The sequence below is a fragment of the Electrona antarctica genome, assembly GCF_951216825.1.
Source record: "Electrona antarctica genome assembly, chromosome: 1".
In the NCBI taxonomy this organism is placed as follows: domain Eukaryota; kingdom Metazoa; phylum Chordata; class Actinopteri; order Myctophiformes; family Myctophidae; genus Electrona; species Electrona antarctica.
The window spans coordinates 15194434-15220462 of record NC_136806.1 but is presented as its reverse complement, the minus strand read 5'-3'; the positions used below and the strand labels follow the sequence as shown (position 1 = coordinate 15220462).

The window sequence follows — 26029 nt, the reverse complement described above, 5'->3', positions numbered from 1 at the left end:
AAAGAATTGTGCATCATTTACGAGTACGACCCGGAAAGAACTGAGGGGAATTTAGACTTTGGAATGGAACCTCTGTTAAACATAAAAGAGCCCTACCCAGTCTAGTCCTCACTCGGGCCAAAATCCCACAACACCCTTCCTCTAAACAAAAAGAATCTGGAGCACATGGGAGAGACTGCGAGTGCATTCTCCGGCCCCGGCCCCGGCGTCGCCGCCAACTGCCGATAGTAGCCGCTTCTGTGTTTCCGCATTAGTCCGAAGCCCTACCCCTAAATCTAACCTCAGAGGGAAGCCACGGGTGAGTTTTAACCTGCCACGCTGACGCCCTACCCCAAACGTTAACCCTAACCTCAGAGGGAAGCCACGAGTGAGTTTTAACCTGCCACGCTGATGCCCTACCCCAAACGTTAACCCTAACCTCAGAGGGAAGCCACGGGTGAGTTTTAACCTGCCACGCTGATGCCCTACCCCAAACGTTAACCCTAACCTCAGAGGAAAGCCACGGGTGAGTTTTAACCTGCCACGCTGATGCCCTACCCCAAACGTTAACCCTAACCTCAGAGGGAAGCCACGGGTGAGTTTTAACCAGCCACGCTGACGCCCTACCCCAAACCCTAACCCTAACCTCAGAGGGAAGCCACGAGTGAGTTTTAACCAGCCACGCTGACGCCCTACCCCAAACCCTAACCTCAAAGGGAAGCCACGGGTGAGTTTTAACCAGCCACGCTGACGCCCTACCCCAAACGTTAACCCTAATCTCAGAGGGAAGCCACGAGTGAGTTTTAACCAGCCACGTTGACGCCCTACCCCAAACCCTAACCCTAACCTCAGAGGGAAGCCACGGGTGAGTTTTAACCAGCCACGCTGACGCCCTACCCAAAACCAGAAACCTAACCACAGAGGGAAGCCACATGTTTAACCGGCAACGCATGTCGGGAGCCGCAGGTGAGTTTTAACCAGCCACGCATGTGTAACCGACAACGCATGTCGGGAGCCATGGTATACTGCTGCGGCTGTTATCAGCAGTTGCGGCGTCCACAATCATAACGGTGCTCACACTTCCTTCAATGCATGAGGAGTGAGCAGGCCGTTTCTTATCAGTTTCTTAACATGTTATTCCAACCATTTACTTTCCCCTTCCATCAGGTGCCTCCGGCTGACCAGAGGAAGGCAGTTTAGAGGCCGGTATTACTGCATGTTTATTGCGAGGGTACCCATACCCATACAGCTTTTTACTCATCCTTACAATAGGTTTTTAATGTGTGAACTCCCTCAAGTTTCAACCATTTTCTTTTCATTCTCTCGCCCCTCTCTCTGCCTTGGACTTTAGCCTGAACCCACAGCAGAGCCATAAATCTTGTGTAAACCGATAAAGCAAAGATACAAAGCAACATACAGTCCGTACCCTGAAGAGATGTTGTCTTGCGCGCAAAGGACACCAACAAGAAAACACAAAGCCGCGTCGGAAAACCAAACTCCAATTCTACAAATCGATGTTCACTTTGTGGTCATGCATCCTTGAAATGATACTAGAGAAGCTTGGGAGCTCAAACTCTAGCCTGAAACCACAGCTGTGGACAATGGGCAGAGAGAGCAGCATTCTTTACATAAAGGATTTGAATGAGTTTCCATGAGCATGACACCACAAACCAGGCAGAGTTATGCACAGAATGCCCTGGGAACAACAGGAGAAGGAAGGCATCTCAGGGTCATCAATATAATATGGACAACAGATTAGTGGTATCTGAGAAAAGCTGATTGGATAGACACGTAGATGTTATGATGTTAGCTTAGGTTAGATTGGGTTAGGTTAGATTGAAGCATCCATTTAGACAAGCAAGAGAGTATGCTGTAACATTTTTGATTAGGAAGACTATAGGATAAAGTCTATATGATCACTGATTCATAAGGAATGAGGCTTCTGAAGTTCTGGGGTTGTATTAAGAATAAATACATACATACAGGTAGGGGATTTTTTGGTTAAAAGGAAGAAAATAGAGGTTGGTTATGGAAAAATGAATGGGCGATGTTTCTGGGGAACCAGAAAACCACAGCCACTCCTATGCTCCATATCTCCTGACTAGGCAGGGCGGGCCTTATTGGAAGAGTGGTAGAAATATCTCCATATCTCCCCTGACTAGGCAGGACGGGCCTTATTGGAAGAGTGGTAGAAATATCTCCATATCTCCCCTGACTAGGCAGGGGCTTATTGGAAGAGTGGTAGAAATATCTCCATATCTCCCCTGACTAGGCAGGGGCTTATTGGAAGAGTGGTAGAAATATCTCCATATCTCCCCTGACTAGGCAGGGGCTTATTGGAAGAGTGGTAGAAATATCTCCATATCTCCCCTGACTAGGCAGGGGCTTATTGGAAGAGTGGTAGAAATATCTCCATATCTCCCCTGACTAGGCAGGGCGGGTAGAAATATCCAAGTTCAAGGATTGCAGCTTTAATTATAGTATAACTGCAGAAAATCAATAGACTCCTGACATGACATTATCTTGATGTTGTAATTTTAAAAAAAGAAAAGAAGAAAATATATTCTGTATGTATAAATGTCATGATGATGATATAATGTTCAGAAGCCTCATCCACCATAGATTTGCTTTGATAAATATCTCTACTGGGGAACGAGGCCCACCTGTGGGCTCTGTGGGCCCCATCAGGCCCTCGGCCCCCTGTGGGGTACCTGGGTGGTCCCTCAGGACTGAGTAGTATGGTGCTACAGAAAGACAGACAGACAGACACAAATACAATAGCTTATCGCGTACAGATTATGGTTGAGCTACTGTAAATATAACGGTAATATCCAGACACAGCTCAGAGACACACAGATATGAGGAGATTAGCTGTAGTGAGGACAAGATTCTATTACCGTATAGTTAGTAGTAAGATGAGTGAGTCAGACAGTTGGACAGGTTAATGGTTAATGCTATTTATGTTTGGGTTTTTTTGCCTCATGTGCTTGCCTTGTTGTTGAAACGAGCTATACAAATAAACTTGCCTAAATTGCCTTGGGAGGTCTGTTCTTTTCGGGGGGGGGGGGCGAGTGACACCGCCATGCGATGGAGTATGAATTGAGCTCAAGGCTAAACGAAGCATTAGCATCTTCACACTTGTACTATGATGACAGACAATTATCTAGCCTGCAGTGCGTGTGTGTGTGTGTGTCCGTGCACACGTGCGTGTGTGTGCTTGGCGTGCATGTGTGTGTGGAAGAGAGCGACGGAGATTAGTGTGCCGTGTAAGTGGATAATGTCAGTTAGTTAGGAGAGGAACAGAGCTCACCACTGTTGTACTGGATGGGGATGTGTTCGGCAGACAGCTCCGACTCGCTCCGAACGCCAATGAGCAACGGACTTCCTCTCCTGGAGGAGAGAGAGAGAGAGAGAGAGAGAGCGAGAGAGAGGGATGATAGAAAGAAAAGCAAGAGATTAGGTGACACAGGATATGAGATAATTTCGCCGTCGGAAATATCCGCACGCTATCACACGTACGGTACACACACACACAGAAACACACACAAACGCATAGACACACGCACGCACGCACTAGATACACATATGACTCTCGTAGAATGATGTAATGAGTGCTGCTCTGGAGAGGAACCTGATATCAGCCATTGGTTGGAGCACCTCTCCCATCCCTCGCGGTGGAGTGACTTCTATTGTGTTCTAGTCAACGACAGTGAGCCTCCAGAGCTTTCTTCACTTTTCCTCTCTATGACTTTATTCTCTATGGCTTTCTGGCAGGAGGTCAGATTTCCTCTCACTTATGCATGTGTCCCCCCCCCCCCCCCCCCCTCCCCCGTGTCCCCTAGGGTAGGTACAGTAAGTAATCCTGGTATTAGAGACCAGGATTACTGCGTGATTATACTGCCTCCCCCTGGCCAGCTGGGGCGCCTGATGGAGAGGAAAGGAACTGGTTGGAATAACGTGTTCCTTCCACGCTCTAGGTCCTACTGGGGGGGAAACTCCCCCCTGCCAGGTGAAAAGAATTAAGCGGCTTGGACTCCTATATTTATATTTGTCTCTGAGATGTAGAGGAGTAGAAGTGAAGTAAATAAGTAAGGTATTGACATTTTGAAATACTCCAGTAAAAAAAAAGTACCTCAAAAGTACAGTACTTAAGTAAGTAAATGTAATTAGTTACTTTACACCACTGATAATAACATCTGTGGTAATGACCAGCACCATGCTTTCCATTTGATGTATTTTATCACGTTGTGCTACATTAGTGGTCTGCATAGCTGTGATTTTGATTATCCTCGTTTCACACACAAACAAGGCCATTACTTTCTATGGATGGAAAAAAAGAAATCCATAGTGTAGGTGCTGAGTGTTAACCTGACTCCGCCAGATTGTAACCCCACTGTGCTGTACCAGTATGTACCATTGTGTGGAACAAGAACAGATTCAGTTAGTTAGTACGTTTAGCATCACAACCAGCTGACGATTCACAGCATTATTTGTCGCTTTGTATCTGTGTTGCCCAACACGGTCGTCGACGTCATTAATGGTGCGTTCACACGGGCAGGTGAAACGATGCAAAGACGCGTTGTTGTGAGTTGTGATTTGGAGCAGCTCTGCATGCATCGTTGCTCCTTTGCAACGTCATGCTTCTGGCTGCATCGTGTAATCTGCCTCATGTGAACGTATGAATGGTAGACTGCCTCGTGTGAACGTGACATACTGTAAGCGTGGCGTCCACATCGCTGAGTCATCATCAGAGCTACAGCTGTAGGTTTGTATCTTTGCATCTGGAAGTTCAACCCAGCTCAGCTAATGACTAATTCATTAATTAAGAACAGACCACAGCTCAGTTTCTGCTTCCCTGGCCTTCCTACGAGGAAGTGTAACAGAATATAACGCTACAAAATGTGTCACTTTTATTCTGGGAAGCCCTTGTAAAGAATTGTGCATCGTTTACGAGTACGACCCGGATGGGATTTCCTTTCTTGGGAGTGGAATGGGACAGGAGTGAAAATCCACTCCTGTGTCCATGCAGTCTCGTCTAGTGTGAACACAGAGTCTCCACTCTGTGTTCACTAGTACGTAGTACGTACGTGGGCTTCACTCAATGGGCGACGGCGAAAAGGTAAAGGGGGGGGGGGGGGGTCGGAGAGGAGACGGCTATAGGCGTGGCACGGGGCGAGTCGTTCAAAGAGGAGGAGAAGGCCTTAAAATGGATCAAAGGCTTCACATACCGTTCTAGTGCAAACAGCCGTGAGGAAAGGCTCTGAATGACACGTTACTCATTAAGACTCTTGAAGTGAAGACTCTTTAGGAATGAGGAGCGGACGGACCACTCACTCACTCACGGTTAGGAATGAGGAGCGGACGGACCACTCACTCACTCACGCTTTTCAGCTCTTGTTGTTTTCCTTCCTCTCTTTTGACACCGTCCCTTCTTTTCTCTGGGGTTTGGCCCCATTGACGTAAAGCCGCTGTTCTATTTTTTTTTAAGGGTGTGGACTGGAGCATGAAAACAGAAACATGTGGTCTCCGACGCAAACCGACACACGGGGGAGAGACGGGAGAGACAGAGAGAGAGAGAGAGACGGGAGAGAAGAGAGACAGAGAGAGACAGAGAGAGAGAGAGAGAGAGGACAGGAATGAAAGAGACGGAGTGAGAATGACAGCGAGACATTAGTCAGAAAACAAAGAAAGACGCAGAACAAATGAACGAATCAGGAAAGAATTGGACTAAGAAGGAACTATAGGGAACCTTAACCCATTCTGGGCGGGAACCCCTTTTCGTGTTTTAACTAAGCATTATGTTATACTGCTATTTTTGAAAAATCGTGAAAATGTGGCGCAAATCTTTGAATATATATTCTTTGAGAGCGAACGTTTTTTTTTTATTTCGACGTCAGGCTTAAATGGGTTAAGTGCTCTCCCCCCCCCCCCCCCCCCCCCCCCCTCCCCCAGTCCCAATTTACCAGGGGAAGGGAGGGAAGAGAGACTTCAGCATCACTGGGTAATTCCAAACATCTCTCTCTCTCTCTCTCTCTCTCTCTCTCTCCACCCACAGCACAGCAACCACAAACCCAATTATTTAGTCTCTCTCTATCATAATGAGAATACTTGATTGTCATCATGGCACAGCAGTTACAATGGAAAATTATAGCAATGGTCAGGGCTGGGCTATTTGAGCAGTGGTGGAAAATGGACTCAAATGTTTTTGAGTCCATTTTCGTAAAAGTATCAATACTACAATATAGAAATACTCTAGTTACAAGTGAAAGTCCGGAATTCAAAATGCACTTGAGTAAAAGTGCAAAAGTATTGGCAATTTGGCATCAAGATTTACTTAAAGTACCAAAAGTAAAAGTACTCATTATGCAGAATGTCTTTTCAAATGTATACAAATCCTTTGAAAATAGCAGACGCATTGTTTGAGCTTGTAGATCTGCTATTTTCAAATGGCCGAAATGTATAGGGTGGAAGTGGTTAAAGTATGTTAATACAAAGTAAGTAGTAACTACGTTTTTTTTTAAAAGTTTTCACATAAATGTAGTGGAGTAAAAGTACAATATTTGGATCAGAGATGGTGTGAGATGGTGATTAGCCTCGGTCCCAGGCTTACTTATCTGCGAAAAGAAAAGCCTGGTCACAACGTAGGGCAGAGAATCTATCGGCGGATGTATCCTCCGGAACATCCGTCAGATGTGTTTCCCCCGAATACGATATTTTCCCGACCAATCACAACACTTGTTTCATTCGCGGAGAATGTAAACTGATTTGTAAAGCATCAGCGTCATTTCCTTGGGCGATACTTCCGCTAAAATCCCGCAACTTCCGACCCCTTTTGGTATTTTAAACATTATGTTATAATTTAGCTATTGGAAAATAGCAGATCTACAAGCTCATAGCGCGCCACCGAGTGGCACGCTACGAGCTTGTAGGTCTGCTATTTTTGAAAAATCGTGAAAATATTTATTTCAGAAAACTGGAGGATTTAGAAGATTTACTTTCCACCACTGGCTGCAGGTGAGCCTCATCAGTGGACTGAGTCAACATGCAGCGTGCAACGACCAGAAACACTTCATATCATATGAGGCCATATATATATATATATATATATATATATATATATATATATTCCCTCTACCTCACTCGAGCAGAAGAGAAGGCATCAAGTTCAACGATTGCGAGATGAGAAGTGATTAACTGTGCCGGGTGGTATTGTATTGTGTTGTGTTGGTGGTCGGTTCGGGGCATTTCCCCACCGGCTTGAAACGGGAAACTCTCTAAGAAGTCCTCTCCATTAATGAGTGTCAGAGAGGCAGGCGGGCGGAGGGCCAGCGGACCTAGAGGTCTGCTCTGCTGCAGAGTGGCAGAGAGGCAGGCGGGCGGAGGGCCAGCGGACCTAGAGGTCTGCTCTGCTGCAGAGTGGCAGAGAGGCAGGCGGGCGGAGGGCCAGCGGCCCCAGAGGTCTGCTGCAGAGAGAGGCCCAGGACAGAGAAGGGGAACCTGGACTCAACCTCTGCTCCTCTGCTGCCTCCCTCCATATGCACCACCATGGCTCTGACCGTAATCCACTGATAACGCTGACATTTTACAAGGAAGCAGCGCCAGATGGGATGAACACATGCACAAACGCACAGACACACACACACACACACACACACACACACAGTAGCCACGTGTGCACACACTTCACACACACGGCACATTACACACACGTAAACGCACGCACACTCCCACCCATTACTGTAAGTGTTGCAAGTCGCACTGCGTCAGTCAGAGAGTCATAATACGTGACACATGTAATCAGCGTTAGATAGCCCCACACATACAGTGAATCAGCTCTTGGAATCAGACTTGTTATTGCCTTTTAGTAGTTAATAATAATAACAGAAATGACTCATTTCCAGCGAGGTCCGTCTGGGACATGACTGGCTGCGGTGGACATGTGTTTCGACTTAATGCTTTCATGATGTAAAGTGAAAACTCGGAAGAAAGTGTGTGTAGTGTGTGTAGTGTGTGTGTGTGTGTGTGTGTGTGTGTGTGCATGCGTGAGTGTTTATATATGTTGGTACTAACCTGGTGGCCACTGCTTCTCCAGGGAAATGGCGGCTTTTAAACACCAGAGCGAACGCCCCCTCCTGAGACAGAACAACACACAGCTTAGATTAAGCAATGATGAAAGACTGGAATTATATATACCACCAAACTATGACACTGCCAAACAATACGATATATATATATATATATATATATATATATATATATATATATATACACACACAGGAAAGCAAGACATTCAATGCTAATCGTGGCTTAGCGTGGTTTCGGTAACCTTTAAACACAGAACGTTTGACACTTGGCCACTTCTTTGCACACAGACACTTCCTCTGTGGAGGAGCATCCTCGTGGGGGTTTGCTGTGGTCATGGTGGGGGTCCGGGAGGGGGAGGGGGAGGGTCAGTGAGGAGGTGGGGGTTTGTTGTACGGCTGGCGGGGGATGGCTAACAGAAATAAGACCCCCATTGTGTAACATCAGCGTTGCTCTGCTGGCTGGCTGTGCTCGCCCAGGGTGGTTGGGAGAGAGAGAGAGAGAGAGAGAGAGAGAGAGAGAGAGAGAGAGAGAGAGAGAGAGAGAGAGAGAGAGAGGTAAAGAAGGAGTGATGTGGTCTTAAGGCTGTAGGGGGTCCGTCTAAACTGTCTGGCTCCTATTATAGTCCAACTCCAAACCCAGAAACGTTTGCTCTGCTTTCTCCTTCCTTCTGAAAAGAGGGCAGACATTTGAGGTCTGGGAACGAACTACAGCCCAGAGCCATGACGTTCTGGGAACAAACTACAGCCCAAAGCCATGACGTTCTGGGAACAAACTACAGCCCAGAGCCATGACGTTCTGGGAACAAACTACAGCCCAAAGCCATGACGTTCTGGGATCGAACTACAGCCCAAAGCCATGACGTTCTGGGAACAAACTACAGCCCAAAGCCTGACGTTCTGGGAACAAACTACAGCCCAAAGCCATGACGTACTGGGATCGAACTACAGCCCAAAGCCATGACGTTCTGGGAACAAACTACAGCCCAGAGCCATGACAGCCCAGAGCCATGACGTTCTGGGAACGAACTACAGTTCTGTGTGACAGGAACTGAACTAACCAACCCTAGTCTCGCGTAGCCAGACAACTATTTCCGTTCACGAAAATACATTTTTAAATATCTTTACATTTTATTTTTGTATTTTCTTTTCTGCTAAGCAACAAGCTATATATGCTTAGATGATTTCTATTTATTTTAGAATACATTTTCGCGACTGTAAAGACGAAATGGGAGTGGGGAGGAGGCTCCACTTCCGCTTTATCGCTGACTCATGACAGCTCTTCCGTTGGTATGATGAAGCATTAGGAAATTGCGAGAGTCAACAGTCTGGTAACGCGAGATTACACCAACCCTACACATCAGGTTCAGTGAGCGATGACGTCTAGAACCTTCTTAGGCAGTTGCTAACTTAACTAGTCTGCCTTCTCAGTAAAGGGAGCAAACCTATGGAACTCTTTGCCTACGGTTCTAAAACTAGAGACGGATGGTAACGTGTTCTACAGAGGACTCAAACTATGGTTGAAATCAAATCACATGTATAGCTTGAGGTACTAGAGTGATTATGTTTACTTGTGTATTTGAGATTATGTAATGGGTACTGTAATTTTGCTGTAATGTATAATATTTTTGTATTTGATTGGGTGTTTTTTTTTAACTAAATTGTATTTTTTAGAAAAGTCTCCTGTGGACAAGTGGTGAAAATTAGCACATGTGCTAACACACTGTAAATGATGCATCTACAATTTGTACAACTGTGCAATGAGCAATGCAATTGTTATGTCCATATCAAATAAATAAACATAAACATAAACATAAGGTGATAAGCAGGAATAGTGAGGTAGGTTTATTTGGGCAACATTGAACCTGTTGGACCTCCTCATTCAAAGGTACTAATACTATCCTGTGGTGGCTCAGAATGAAGGAATCGGACTGGTTTGACTGGTTGTGTCATCATGTAAAATCCATATTCATGAGGCACTGCTGGGTTTACTTTGATGCCCAAGAAATACCACCATTTTACCATGTGACCAGGAACTGAAAAAAGGCGATACATACTAACATGATACAATGCAACCAAGCAATACCTCATTACCACTGACAACAACGCATTGTGAGCTTGTAGATCTGCTATTTGCATATGGCTAAAATGTATAGGGTTGATGTGGTTAATTTATGTTTTATAATAATAATTATCAAAACCTACCGAGTAAACTAGTAAAAGTGAGTAAAAGTACAATATTTGTAGCGGAGTAGAAGTAGGGCCTAAAAGTATTAAAAAATAAGTACAAATACTTAACCCATTTTGGGCGGGAACCCCTTTTGGTGTTAGCATTATGTTATGCTTTAGCTATTGAAAAATAGCAGAGCTACGAGCTTGTAGGTCTGCTATTTTTGAAAGATCGAAGAACGACTGACATAGAAACATAGCTTTTTGCAGAAAACTGTCAGGATGTAGAAGACATTTTTAGAATCTGATCTCAGGTCAGAATGGGTTAAAATGGAAAAATGTACTCCGTTACTTCCCACCACTGCTCTTGGTTCAGCCGCTGACCTCGGGGTCAGGCTGTGGAACAGGGGCCCATATTTCTAGAAGGCCCTCTGATTTTTAGGCCCTTGGGGCAGACCTGACAGGCCGTTTTCTTCTTTGACCTTTTACTCCAAAGCATGTCACAACAAACCTTTGGTCAGGTTGGCCCGTCACTATTATTACATAATTGTCTAATCGCAATTATTTTATCGCCAGTCGTAAAAAAAAGAAATAAAAAAAAACCCAAAAAGAAAACAGAAATAGCAGAACTACAAGCTTACAACGCGTCACTTGATCGTGACGTTGAAATTAAAATTTCATTCATCTCAAATGTTCCCAATGTTCAATGCCAAAAACACAATTAAATGTATTCGTGTGAGTAAGAATGCCACCATAGACCACCATAGCCTTAAACCCTTATGTAATATATAGTGCCGTCACCAAATTCGGAGCGACGCCCCTCTGCATTGTTATTGGTTAGCGAAATACAAGGAAGTTGGCTTCCTATGCCATATCGTCCAATGGGGTTCCCCCAGGGCTTTCATTTTGGAGCCGAATGCGGAACGAAAGTCAAAGCCTGGGTAGCGAGGCTACTAGTGGTGTGTTTTAATGAAGCTTCTCACCAGCTGTTGGATGACCCTCTCCACCAGGGTGGAAAAGGAGATGGTGTCTCTCTCGCGGTTGTCGTAGACGTACTTGGTGAGCTTCGGGATGACCTCCGTGTCCGTCTCAGACTCAAACTCATAGCCTTTAGAGTTCTGAAGAGAAGAGCAGTGTAAATGGTAAATGTTAAAAGGTGCATTTATATAGTGCCTTTATCCAAGGTGCTTTACAGAGATTGTGCATTACATTCACCCCACTGACCCCAGAGCCATAGAGTAAGACAGAGTTACGACAACTCCGTTCACTTCACGGGGCCATGGGGCTCTTCTACATAAGACTTCTATTGAAAAGGGACAAACCGGAAGTTTATGGAAGGCATTGGAGTCTATGGGCTCGTGGGAGTACATGAACCACATGACCAGGCTGTTTTCTGCCCCCTCAATGTCGTAACTCTGTCTTACTCTATGGCTCTGATTCACCCACATTCTGCCGATGGAGGAGGAAACCATGCAAGGCACCAACCTGCACATCGGGAGCAATTAGGGGTTCAGAGCCTTGCTCAAGGACCCCTCGACACTAACTCTGGGGGAGCCCACAGGGTTCGAACTGGGAACATTGTGGTTCCCATCCGGTCTTAGTTTTATACAGTTGGGTGCCACCGATATTGTCCCTTATCATTTGACCCATTTAGGCCTGACCTCAAAATTTAAAGAAATCCTTCTAAATCCTCCAGTTTTCTGAAATAAATATTTTCACGATTTTTCAAAAATAGCAGACCTACAAGCTCGTAGCGCGCCACTCGGTGGCGCGCTATGAGCTTGTAGATCTGCTATTTTTCAATAGCTAAATTATAACATGTTTAAAACACCAAAAGGGGTTCCCGCCCAAAATGGGTTAACTGTCCTTTTGCGCAGATCACGCAAACCTCAGCAAAAAGAAAAGGACAATATCGATGGCCTCCAACTGTAGGTCAACTTTGTACAGTTACAATTTTTATTTCTTCTTTTTCCCCCCCGTAATTCTATAGGTTTGGATGCCAGGGGACAAGAATTGTGCTATGTCAAAAGTTACATAATTATAACCTGGTATAACTGGCCCAGGTCTACAGTGAAATGAGTGAATTAAAACACTTTTCTTAGGCCACGTCCACAAAAGACTGAATATCCACACAGAGCACTATGAGCTGCTATGGGTTCAGCATTTAGTGGAACAGAACAGAACACAACACTAGAGATACTAGTGAGTGAGAAATACAACCCTAAAGGTGGGACCTGTTCAACATGCCACTCCCTCTTTAAAGGTATTTGTAACACAATTAAGAGCTCTCCATATGGACTGTAAGATAAGATAAGCCAGCCAAGTGTAGTAACAACAACAGTGACAATCAAACAGACGAGAGGAGAGGTACAGGTCAGAGTAAGAGTCCAGAACTAAACCAAGATAAATAAGAATAAAAACGTACACACACACACACACACACACACACACACACGCACGCACACACACGCACGCACACGCAAACGCACACGCACACACGCACACGCACACGCACACGCACACGCACACAGCATGAATAATACATATGCACACTGCACAGACTATATCAACAGAATATTAGAATGAATAAACATACAGTGTGGGCCGACCTTCACCAGTGACTATCTGGATGAATTATGTGCCGTGTCTGTTACTGTTACTGCTATCTATCAGCAGTCTCTCTCAACAGTTATCTTCAACAGGCATCTGTCAACGTTTGGCAAAATGTAACATCCTTCATCATTCATGTGCAAGTGAGCCAAAGTCCATGATGCAGCCATCATGCAGTAGTCAAAACTCAATATCAGTAATAGACAGGGCAGGTCTTAAAGCTGCTATAAGCAATAATATGTCAAAACTTTAATGGCCTTTTTATTTTTTATTTTTTGGTATTCAGACAGCTAGCAATGGGTAGAACGCTCCCAAAAAATGTTTTGTCTCGGTGACACATCTAGGGGCCGCAATCTGCTTTCAAAGATGTTCCTAGAAGCTTTGTCATTGGTCCAAAAAAAAAACCCGGTCGCAATGACCAATCAGGAAGCAGACAGGCTAATCGACCAATGACAAAGCTTCTAGGGAAATCTTTGAATGCAGATTGCGGCCCCTAGATGTGTCACAGAGACTAAATATGTTTGGGAGCGTTCTACCCATTGCTGGCTGTCTGAATACAAAAAAGAAATAAAATAAAAAGGTCATTAAAATGTTGACATATTATTGCTTATAGCAGATTTAAAGCTTGGTTCTGGAGTCTGACGGCTACTGGCACAGAGGTGAAAGCACTAGATGTACGGTACTAGGACAAGGTGGTGTATATGATATGAGGTCACTTACCAGGTACTTTTTCAGCTCTTTGTAGTTGGTGATGATGCCATTGTGGACGACAACAAATTCTGAAAAGACAGGATGATGTAAATAAATAAATAAAAAGTTACATTGGGTGTGTATAGGAAGGGGGCGGGGCAGCTAAAATGTATACGAAATATGTAAATTACTGAATCAAGCAACTTACAAAACTGTCTGGGGTGTTCACATAAACCCGAGTAGACGATGACATGACCAAAAGTTTTTTTGAAAGTGAAATATCCCTTTAATTAAGTCAAGGTTATGCAGTGACATTATGAGTGGGTGAAACCGGCCACTCATTTGCATATTAAGCACATGCCACTTTATAGTGGCATGTGCTGATGGAAAATTTACAATTTAGGCATTTAGCAGACCTTCTTAACCCATTTTGACCTGAGATCAGATTCTAAAAACGTCTTCTACATCCTGACAGTTTTCTGAAAAAGCTGTTTCTATGTCAGTGGTTCTTTGATTTTTCAAAAATAGCAGACCTACAAGCTCGTAGCGCGCCACTCGGTGGCGCGCTATGAGCTTGTAGATCTGCTATTTTTCAATAGCTAAAGCATAACATAATGCTAACACCAAAATGGGTTCCCGCCCCAAAATGGGTTAATCCAGAGCGATTTAGAGTAAGCAAGAACAACACAAGGTAATATACAGTACATCAAATACAGTTGGAGGCCATCGATATTGTCCTTTTCTTTTTGCTGAGCTTTGCGTGATCTGCGCAAAAGGACAGTTAACCCATTTTGGGCGGGAACCCCTTTTGGTGTTTTAAACATTATGTTATAATTTAGCTATTGAAAAAAAGCAGATCTACAAGCTCATAGCGCGCCACCGAGTGGCGCGCTACGAGCTTGTAGGTCTGCTATTTTTGAAAAATCGTGAAAATATTTATTTCAGAAAACTGGAGGATTTAGAAGGTTTTTTTTAAATTTTGAGGTCAGGCCTAAATGGGTCAAATGATAAGGGACAATATCGGTGGCACCCAACTGTACATATAAATAGTCATCTAGGACCAATAACCTATCATCTGTCTAAAGGTGCGTTCAGGCGTGGATGGTTAGAGCGGAGCGGTGACATACAAAGTCAATGCAAAGACGAGAATTGCACAAACGGGCGCGGCGTTTGCGCAAAGCTGAACGCAGCTTAACAGTACAATATCTGTACATTGAAACTATAAGCACTACAGCAGGATGCCAGATCAACAATATTCTGGCGTCTGTCTACTCTTAGATAACATGCCATTTAAATGTCATTTTAAAGTGGGGTGTCCTTTCACGCTCCTCCACATTCCTTACATTGACAATTATCGCAGCACACATGACAGCAGATACCAATCACTTGTGCAGTTGTGTATGTATGTTTTTAATGCTTTGTTTGCTATGTAAGGTACTGTTTGCTTGTTCTGTTTTATGTGGGCATTTGTTCTAAATCCGGTGTAATTACATTACATTTGCACAAAGACAGTGGTGCTGTTGTAGACGGTCTTGTACATTGGTGTGATAAGGCCTTCCTGCTAACTAAATGTGGCAAAGACGCAGCCCATGCTCATTGGTTTTTGGTGCAGGATCTCTGCTCCTCACACTGGCAGATGCAAAAGATTCAAAGATACAAAGCTACACAGCGGATTTGTAGCTTTGTATTTTGTAGCTGAAGTTGAAGCTAGCTCAACTTTTATGTAGCTTTGTAGCCGAATGAGCCAGATGTATGCATTGAAAATGAACGGTAGACACTATCTTTGTATCTCCGCGTGTGAACGCAGCACCAGAACGCTACTACTGTCAAGGAGCAGTTGATAGACGTTGTGGAGTATCAAAATGACCGTTCTGCCTTCATAAAATGTCAACAATCCTTTTCTAGTTTTGTTTTGTTCCAAAGTGTTTTGTTCCAAAATGTTAATAACACTCTATTATCTGCTGTGTACCTACCCTTTTGGTCTACTAATTAGAAGCCTAAAGTAAGTTGTAAAGGTTTACGTCGCCAGGCTTGGAAAATGGCTGAGTGATCATGTACCAGAATAGGTTGTCTGCCACCCCTGCCCTATATATTGGTGCAAACACACACAGTATGTACAGTATGTGCGTTAGTGTGTTTGTTAGTTACCGTTGTCCTTGTCTGACCGGTGCGGGTGGCAGTTAACGGCGCTGGGTTCTCCGTGCGTTGCCCAGCGCGTGTGAGCCAGACCAAAGTGTGTGCCCAGCACGGCGTCCAGGTCCAAGTCTGAGTCTTTTTCTGATTGGGAAAAACACAGAAAAAAAAAAACGATGCTTGCATTTAGACCTGTCACAATTGTTACATAATCGTTGCAATCGTTTGAGATAATCGCGATTATTTGTTTCGCATAATTGTCAATTGTTTCCATGTTGAAAAATGTCAATACATTTTCAAACTTTTTTCTTTATTTTTACAGGTGAAACCTGACATACAACAGTCCCGTTTTTAATAGCGACCTAGTCATCAATGGGAGTCGCCCTCATGCCACCTAAGCCAATGGGAGCCATCGAAATGCTGCCTAAGTCAATGGGAGCCGCCTAAACGCTGCCAGCCAATCGCGTAGTAGCGACCTAGCCATGATTGGCTGCCTCCAGTCCTAAGCTATGACATGGGCACGGCAGAAGTGCAATGCCCAGACCACACTCTCAACCATAGACATATATAAAAACTTCAGCGGAGTGCCTGATAACACTGCCTAATGTTATGAGCAAACTGGAGAGCAGGATGGGTGCACAACGGAGACAGCGTTTGTTTCACCTGACAAAACATTTTTTTTGTAAATTCATTAAATGTGTCAGTGATTTCAAGTTTTAGATTTAAGTTATTTGTCATATCTGCCCTGTGCAATTTGTGATTATGAAGGCTAAAAGGCAAACACAAATAGTAACGTTTCAATGCGTAAAAACAATGAAATCGTGAATCGCAATTATTTGTGATGGTCAACTTAAATGTGTAATGGTGACAGCCCGAACTTACATTAGATGACTAACTGGCTACAAAGACATAACGGTGGCTTACCTAGATAACTCTGTTACATACAAAATAAGTAATATATCATGCAATGTAATCGGCTCGGTGTTCACATATTTGACAGAATGAAACCATTGTAAATAGTATATACCGTGTAAATATGTATCCATAAACTTACTGTATAGCTCCTCATCTAGATTCTTGACCTTGCCTCTCTTCTTTATCAGCGTGATGCTGTTGTTGTTGTTGTCTTTGTTGTTTTTTGGACCATCCACAGCCACACCTGGAAACAAACAAACAATTATTTCAATTATTCACTTACAGTTGTATCAGTAACAGTGGGTTTGTTTGACCATAACTTGTCCCCCCATTATGCTGAATGTCCCATTTCATGTTCTCAAATGTATAAACATATTTTTAAAAATCACACCCGTGTGAACTGAGTGGTGTAAGGTCTTATATAGACTGATCAGCTGTGGTCTGACGTAATGTCTGACGTAATGAAATCACACCCGTGTGAACTGGGTGACCGTAGCAAGTTGCAACCATGCTCATTTTTTTGGCACAGACAGACAGACAGACAGACACGTAAACTAACAAAGCCAGTCGTAGGAGTGGTTTACACCACTCAAAAATAGCAGATCTACAAGCTCACAATGCCATTTCAAATGCCCAGTGGTAAAAATTTATGTTTTGTACTTTTGTCATAATAATACAAATCTACAAAGTAACTACCGGTAGTAAGTTGTGAAATGATTGTAGTGTAGTAAAAGTACAATATTTGTGTGTTATACTAATATAATCTATTTATGAACTGTAGATAAAACAGGGTCAAAGATTACTGTAATGTCAGAGAGGTGAATATCTTATCTTTACCTCCGACTCTGAGCTTACTGAATATCAACTGTAATGTCAGAGAGGTGAATATCTTTGCCTCCGACTCTGAGCTTACTGAATATCAACTGTAATGTCAGAGAGGTGAATATCTTTACCTCCGACTCTGAGCTTACTGAATATCAACTGTAATGTCAGAGAGGTGAATATCTTTACCTCCCACTCTGAGCTTACTGAATATCAACTGTAATGTCAGAGAGGTGAATATCTTTACCTCCCACTCTGAGCTTACTGAATATCAACTGTAATGTCAGAGAGGTGAATATCTTTGCCTCCGACTCTGAGCTTACTGAATATCAACTGTAATGTCAGAGAGGTGAATATCTTTACCTCCGACTCTGAGCTTACTGAATATCAACTGGCAGGTAAAGAAGGTATACTATAGCTGGTGAGAAAGTGTGCGTGCGTGCGTGCGTGCGTGAGTGCGTGCGTGCGTGCGTGCGTGAGTGGGTGTGTGCATGTGCATGTGCATCACACCGAGTTCTAAGGGCTATGAAAGAAGCTTTTATAGTAATGGCTTCATCCTGCTGACTAGGATGAACAAATATAGAGCTGTGTTTGCATAATGTGTGTGTGTGTGTGTGCGCGTGTCTTTGTAAGCATACATGTATGCAAGTGTACAGTGTGTGCGTGCGTGCGCACGCACACTGTACAGTATGTGTGTGTGAACTCTGGCATGGAGACATAAATATCAATCAGTTAGAAGGGATTGGTAAAAGCATATAATGGTTCAGAGGTTACGAGGACTGTACTCTATCCTCTGTACCTATTGTTAGCATGTTAGCATAGTAGTATCTATCCCTGACTGTACTTAGCTGCAAAACTGTAAACATAGAATCAAACCGCTTTTCCATCATGACAAAGAGAGATGTAGAGATGCAAAAAGGTGTAATGAAGTTGTAAAGTTGGTATTTACAGCCTGTCATAAATACTAATGAAGGAAAGCTCACATGCGTATCACTAAATAGTTAACCAGAAAGGAACATGTGTATTAGAGATACACATGTTTACTTTAAAATAATACATTGAGAACCGCGCCACGTTGCGAGCTTGTAGATTTGTTTTTTCACTAGTTTGGGTCTCGGGCAAACATCTTAATTTCTCTCTTGGGTCTTGAGCTAAAAAGAAAAATCGTGAAAACGTGTGCAAATCTTTGAATACAGAGTATATATATTCTTTCACAGCGAACGTTTTAAACTCAAATCTTTGCTTATGGGAGGTCCCTGGAACCGCATTTTTTCAGATGGGGGTCCGCGGCCATTTACATTAAACTTTTGGGGTCCTTGACATGAAAAGGTTTGAGCACGACTGATATAGAAATTAGAAACATAGGTTTTTCAGAAAACTGTCATGATTTAGAAGACATTGGGCCCTATTATGCATGTCTTAAGTACCAGGTCTTATTACTTAACTTAAGACCTGGAGGCGTGATCAATGCCATTTGGCTATTCTGAGTGGCCAAACAGCATTGACCACGCCTCCAGGTCTTAAGTTAAGTCATAAGACCTGGTACTTAAGACACGCATAATAGGGCCCTTGGTGTCCAAATCGAAAAAAATGCGGATGTAGACGGTTCTTCCGGATGCTTCAAACGCCACTGAGCAACTTCCACTGAAATGAATAGCGGGGGGGGGGGGGGGGGGGGGGCTATCGTTCCGGTTCAGTCCCTATCCTTTTAATACTCTATGGATGAAACATTCCAGGCATGACTGTGTTCTATTCTTAGGACTGAACAGGTCTGACAACCTGACTGAATTCCTCTGGCCTGACCCGTCCTGTCAGACACATCTTCCCATCATACATGTATATTACACGATGCAGTGTATAGTCATTTAGGTAAGAATGTGGTAGGGCGGGATCTGCATCTGACATCAAACGTGCTAACTCCGCACTCTCTTCCTTTCTTTAACCCATTTTGACCTGAGATCAGTTTCTAAAAATGTCTTCTACATCCTGACAGTTTTCTGAAAAAGCTATGTTTCTATGTCAGTGGTTCTTCGATTTTTCAAAAATAGCAGACCTACAAGCTCGTAGCGCGCCACTCGGTGGCTGCTACGAGCTCTTATGCACCATGTACACAAGATGTAACAATAAAGTACAACCGTGAACCTTGTATGTGATGTGATTGAAAACTTCCCAACGATGAATTGTGATCACAATTCATATCCGCAACAGATCAGCAATCTCTGATGTCTGACACAGCTGATCCTGTGGCCACTGTAAGCGTGTGTGTGTGTGTGTGTGTGCGTGTGTGTGTGTGTGTGTGTGTGTGTGTGTGTGTGTGTGTGTGTGTGTGCGTGTGTGTGTGCATGCCTACACTACTTGTGCCCATGGAATGCTGGGGGACATTCTTGTTGTATCGTGAGGACATATTCCTTGATTTTTTTGGATGTACAGTAACTTTGCTGTACCTGAACGATTTATGTCCTTGAATGCAATTTCCTCTGTGTGGACATGAATACATTGTTAACGTGTGTGTGTGTGTGTGTGTGTGTGTGTGCATGTACACGTGCGTGCGTGTGTGAGCGCTCTTGTGTGTGTTAGTGCTGCACAATTAATCAAAAAAATATCTTGATCTAGATTCAGACACCTATGAGATCTCATTTCAAAATTGGAGCAAGAATCGTGCAGCACTAGTTGTCCGAGGTGTGACCATATATGGAGGCGTGGGTGACTAACGGACGGACGGACGTCACACTATGACGTAAAATTGTCCATTCATTGTCAATGGGAATGTAATGTTTGTGTAGGACCAAGTTTGTGGACACACACTAAAAGCTGGACATAGGAGGGGATAGCACCCCTCAAAAAATAGAATCGAGTGAGAATCATGATCTCATTTCTAGTGGAGGAAAATCGAGATTCACATTTGAGCAAGAATCGTGCAGCACTAGTGTGTGTGCATGTGTGCGTGCGTGCGTGCGTGCGTGCATACGTGTGTGTGTGTGTGTGTGTAAGGTTCAGCATTTTACCTGCTGAATCGTAGCCTCTGTATTCCAGTCTCTGCAGGCCCTTCACCAGCGTCTCCAATATCTCCTTCCTGGTGCGAGGCACTTGGTAATTCAGGTAAGCAAAGATCCCTTTTAGAGAGACAGAAGAAACAGAAAAATAAAACCTCAATAAGCCTCTCGGATCACTCTCTCGGATGGTCAACCCCCTGTAGGCAAAGCTTACATCATTCAAAAGAATGCACGTATAGCAGCAGCAGCCAGCAGTATCTTTCTCCAGCTCTGACCCGAAAACATTAGACATTGTCTCCGACAGACAGGCCGGAACGGCCAGGAGGCGGATATTATGTTTTCTATTATTGCTGTTTTCAAACTATACTCCATTAGCAAGGAAAGTAAAAGCCTGATCAGTTGCTGCATGCGCTGCTATAGGACTGAACAAAACATGAATATTATATTGATATTGTGATATTGGACTAGATACAGTATATAGGGCTACAGTGTATTATTGCCCTTTACCCATTTGCCTTGTTTACTATTTTGAAAAACCTTTTAAAATAGTTCAAATAGCCGATCTACAAGCTCACAATGCGTCGATGTATATCGGCTAGTTGAACTATTTAAAAATGTTTTTCAAAATAGTAAAAAAAAAAAAAAAAAAACTCACATCACACTTGTGTGAAGTGAGGGGCGCTCTTATCATCATACATCATTACATTCCGTGCTCAGCCAATCAAATCATCACATTCCGTGCTACAAACACATGTTCCGTGCTCATGTATACACACAAATATAAATGGTCCATTTTATATAAAATGGTAAATGGTGCATTTTATATAGCGCCTTTATCCAAGGCGCTTTACATAGTGCATTATACATTCACCCATACATTCACCCATTCACACACACATTACATACACCGATTGCGGTGGAAGCCATGCAAGGTACCAACCAGCACATCGGGAGCAATTTGGGGTTCAGTGTCTTGCCCAAGGACACTTCGACATGTAGACAGGAGGAGCCGGGATTCAAACCGCCGACGCACGGATCATTGGACGACCTGCTCTACCTCCTGAGCCACAGTCACCCAAACACACAAAGCTGTGCATATATAGGAGGGGCTAGCATCCCTCAAAAATGGCAAAAACGTTTAGGGATAGCACATCATCTACACTGCCGGCGATAAGGGCGAGCGAACGATGAAATGTCATCAGAATACATTTCATTCAATGAGACTGTCCTGACGTGCCACGAGCACGCAGCAACATTGTCCAGATAGGGCCCATATTGTCTCTGGGGTTAACTTGTAATAATATAATAGTGTTGTCTTTTCCTGATCTTAAAGGCTGCATGGTATATATGTTAACTTGTCTGATTGTTAGCTGTTCCATTAGGCAATATTTGCCTTTAAATACCCACTGAGTTATTATACAGGCATTACTGATGATTGTGTATCAGACACATCATTGTGTCAATATTTATTTTAATTCCCACAATATCATATACGATATTGACATTCGGGTATTTTTGTGACATATGATTTTGGCCATTATTTCCCATCCTTAGGAACACAAGTTGCAGTGTAGGGGTCCAAACAGACAGTTACCACATGGGAATGAACATGATTCGCTTTTTTTTTCTCATTAGGCCTAAAATAGGAGGATGTTTCATCTTGGGGGAAAACATGGTTGACACTGAGCTAAAAGGCTCATCAGCCTATATTACTGGAATCGTTAGAATTATATATATATTACAATGGTTATAGCTCCCCCTCACGTGTGCAGCCAGCCACACACACACACACACACACACACACACACACACACACACACACACACACACACACACACACACACACACACACACACACACACACACACACACACACAAACAACACCCACCACCGGCCCAATTAAACTCTCCCACCGAGTCCCCCCCCCCTCTCTCTCTCTTCTCCCAGCCTATACGTGCGCGATGGAATGTTCCAAAAAGTCAGAGCTGAGTTGACCGGGGGGCTAGTAGTACTAGTATAGGCTACTGAGCAACACAGGTGGCCATTGACAGTCTATAGACTACATTACGAGCAGTGTGTGTGTGTGTGTGTGTGTGTGTGTTGGTTGGGGGAACTGAACTGTGATCGGTGGCAGCCTGCGGTATTAATGTCCATTTGCACATTGGCCCCTGCATGCCTATACGTGCGGACTCTGCGGAGGAATTAAGGGAAGGGCTAGAGGCTGCTTAAAGCTTTCTTTCTCGTCGAGGACACAACAAGCAGCCTGCAGAACATTAATAACACTATTACCATTTATTTGCATTATGTTTCCATATATTCCGCGCATCCCCAATAATTCCCCGATCCAGCAGCCATGCAGTGCGTGCCTATCGCTGGTGGTGAGGTGAGCAGCTATAGCCCATGCATTTCGGGACCCTTTGGTTACCTTAAACCGACGTCCCAAAATACAGAGAAGGTATTAAACCAAGAGAGTCCCGAAAGGGGTGATGTGCTAGTTCCCCCCCCCCCCCCCCCCCCCCCCCCCTCTCTCTTTGCATCCCCTTTCTTTTCCATGTGATGATGATGGTGGTAAACTGATATCACTGACCTGTCGTCAACACCCAGAAACAACACACGCACGCACGCACGTTGACACGTAGCAGCGCGCGCGCCCCACACACGCGCGCGCGCGCACACACACAAACACACACAGGCACACACAGGCGCGCACACACACACACACACACTCACTCTCTCTCTCTAGAGTTTAACCCCTACAGCCAGGGAACCAACCAACCTGAACCAACCCATAATATGAGAGAAAGTTGTGCCATTCAGCACAAGTAAAAGTAGCCTCTACAATTTACAATTTAGGCATTTATAGCAGACGCTCTTAATCCAGAGCGATTTACAAGTAAGCAAGAACAACACATATGGTAATACATCAAATACATACAAAATTGTCATCAAGAATCTAAAGTGAAGCTATGAGTACACATAGAGTGCTATGTCTACATAAAAAAATTATAGGCTTAAATTACAATTAAGCCTATATATATACTATGAATGTGGAGCATTTTGAACACTAGGGAAATCACACGAGGGATGATGAGATCATGTGTCATCCTCTTAAAAAGTAATCTAAATCTGTGTAGCCTACGTACCGGTATCTTAAACTAAAGTGATGCCTTTATATGTTTGCACTCGGCTGATGTTAATGGTCGGCTGGCTTTTTACGCCAAAACGCCAGCATTCCAACGAGTAGGCTGGTTTAACTACTGGCAAAAAATATATACAACACTGTCGTTACGTGGAGGACAGCAGATGATAGCCTCCCGGCTGTCAAGGCATTTTCCCTGCGTATAATTTCGCACTCATAATCATAACCCAAAACACAACGAAAACTAAAGTAGGCTATGATAATACCATCTTATTTACTTACCACACATGGCTCTGCTTTTTGTCGGTTTTTCTGGGGGTGAGTTTTCTGTCTGCGTGGAAATGGAAATGGAAGGAGGGAAGGTTCCAAAATACTGTGATGCTGTCCTGTCCCCGTGTTAACCCGTCAGAAGATTGAGAAGAAGCAGCACTCTGTCTCTGTGCATTTAAACTAAAGCCCATTTCCTGGAGAGGGAGAGAGGGAGAGAGAGAGAGAGAGAGAGAGAGAGAGCTCCTCCCATTATCTTCGGGACGCCAGCTCTCCCTTCTTCGATCTTTTCATGCTCACTCTCACACTGTCTAGTATATCTGGTTATAGGAGAGAAGGAAAGTGGGTCTAATATCACAGATAGATAGCTGCAGGCTGTTTATTTTTTTACCAGGCACTTTAATACGTTAATAAAAGACTTTGGCGTATAGCTTTAATAGAAATAAAAACTAAAAACTATAACAGCTCAATGTCTACGTGGAAAAGCGAATGAGCAAGGCATCATGTATGAATTAAGGACCCCAATGGAAACAAGCATACAGGCTTTCTTGGGTTTTCTTATAGCAGTAGCCTACAATACATGAATACAAGATCTTTAGCAGACCTTGTATTTTCTGCAATCTGTTAATAAAGTATTCAAGCAATCAAAAGTCAATCAGTGGGAAACCGTAGAAAACCACTTAAAATAACAGAAAATGTCTGCTTTTGCTTACTTTCCATTGTAATAACACAATCATGTAACAGTGTGATATTAATTGGCAGTGAGATGTATCACCCATTCATCAACAATGATCCCAATCTAAAAATGACAAAAAAGGTTTCACATTTATTTACATTTATTTTTTATTTTTTACTTTAGGTTTTATGACCTCAATTACACCCAAAAAACCTGAACTTTGAACATTCAGTGGATTCTGGGGTCTGGAGTTTTCTCTGGGGTTTGGAAGCCTTTTGAGCTGCAATGAAAACAGTGACAGCTGCTGGCAAATCCCATTGACATATATGGGATTTGCAGGCTGTGACATCACAAACAGCAGGAAAATCAGAGCACTTGTTTGAGCCAGAAAACCCTAGACCACAAAAAATCTACTGAATGTTAAAAGTCCAGGGTTTTTTGAGTGGTGTAAACCACTCCTACAACTGGCTTTGTGAGTGCAGAAAAAATGAGCATGGTTGCTATGTTCACCCTGTTCACCCGGGTGTGATTTCATACAACTGGCTTTGTGAGTGCAGAAAAAATGAGCATGGTTGCTATGTTCACCCTGTTCACCCGGGTGTGATTTCATTACGTCAGACATGATTTCATTACGTCAGACAGGCTATATTACACCACTCAGTTCACACAGGTGTGATTTTTTCAGTGCAATTGAGCTCAGAAAACCTAAAAACAAATTAAGAAAAATTACAAAAAAATATTTTTTAATGTCACAATCCTTTAAGGGATTGTGACGTTATTTATATTATTTGACAAATATTTGTATATATCCTTATAACAGCCGTAAAACACAAATTATTTACAAAATGTGTGACCTCTGACCTGTGTTATGTCTGTGTTATGAATCTTGTGTAACATTTTTTCATTTGGAGTGAACGGATGTCTGTGTGTGCACAGTCACTCCTTCCTTTGTTCTTACTTCTCAGTTACAAAGCAACATGCAAGAGACCCTGTCACCTCACTATTTATTTACTTCCATTTATTTATTTTTGAAGTGCACTGTTGCACTCTGTATTTGTTTTTATTTCTGTAAAGCACTTTGAATTGCCTTGTGTATGAAAGGTGCTATATAAATAGAATTGCCATGCCTCGCCTTGCCTCAGTTACAAAGCAACATGCAAGAGACCCTGTCACCTAACTATTTATTTAATATCAGTGATTTATCTCAGAGGTTTTCAACTGATTTGTGAACCATGCAGGTGTAGCAGTGGCTCAGAACCTCTGCCTGATGGCCTCAAAAGTCTAATATGTCCCCCAGTCCATATAGGGATATCCCTTTGGTCTAGTGGTTAAGATGTTGGACCCGAGTTCGAATCCCGGGCGTGACACAGGGACCACCACCCACCCTGGCAAAGAATCAACCTGGGGTGGGGGACCACTGTTGTGCTGGGAGGGGATATACGGGCCAAGATCAGTGCTTTGGCAATCTGAGAACCGATGCATCGGCACAAAATAAAGGAAAAACAGCACCCTCTTTTCCTTTGAATTTGCTTGTGAAGTCAACAGTCTGTCTCG

The 26029-nt window shown here is 43.5% G+C and overlaps 1 protein-coding gene across 2 annotated transcripts in view; it reads right to left on the bottom strand.

The window, feature by feature from the left end:
• Nucleotides 1-23944, bottom strand: part of gfpt2 (glutamine-fructose-6-phosphate transaminase 2) — a 37301-nt gene extending 13357 nt beyond the window's left edge. The window contains exons 1-9 of one of the 2 annotated variants that reach the window (XM_079511316.1): nucleotides 23815-23944; nucleotides 20405-20512; nucleotides 16717-16821; nucleotides 15678-15806; nucleotides 13560-13618; nucleotides 11213-11347; nucleotides 8050-8111; nucleotides 3290-3369; nucleotides 2643-2723 (exon numbers count right to left, since the gene is read on the bottom strand). In XM_079511316.1, the coding sequence (XP_079367442.1) occupies nucleotides 2643-2723; nucleotides 3290-3369; nucleotides 8050-8111; nucleotides 11213-11347; nucleotides 13560-13618; nucleotides 15678-15806; nucleotides 16717-16821; nucleotides 20405-20512; nucleotides 23815-23821 (766 nt within the window). In that variant the 5' untranslated portion in view covers nucleotides 23822-23944. The remainder of the gene's footprint in view (nucleotides 1-2642; nucleotides 2724-3289; nucleotides 3370-8049; nucleotides 8112-11212; nucleotides 11348-13559; nucleotides 13619-15677; nucleotides 15807-16716; nucleotides 16822-20404; nucleotides 20513-23814) is intronic. The other variant, XM_079511317.1, reaches the window with a different exon arrangement.
• Between the last annotated feature and the right edge of the window lie 2085 nt (nucleotides 23945-26029).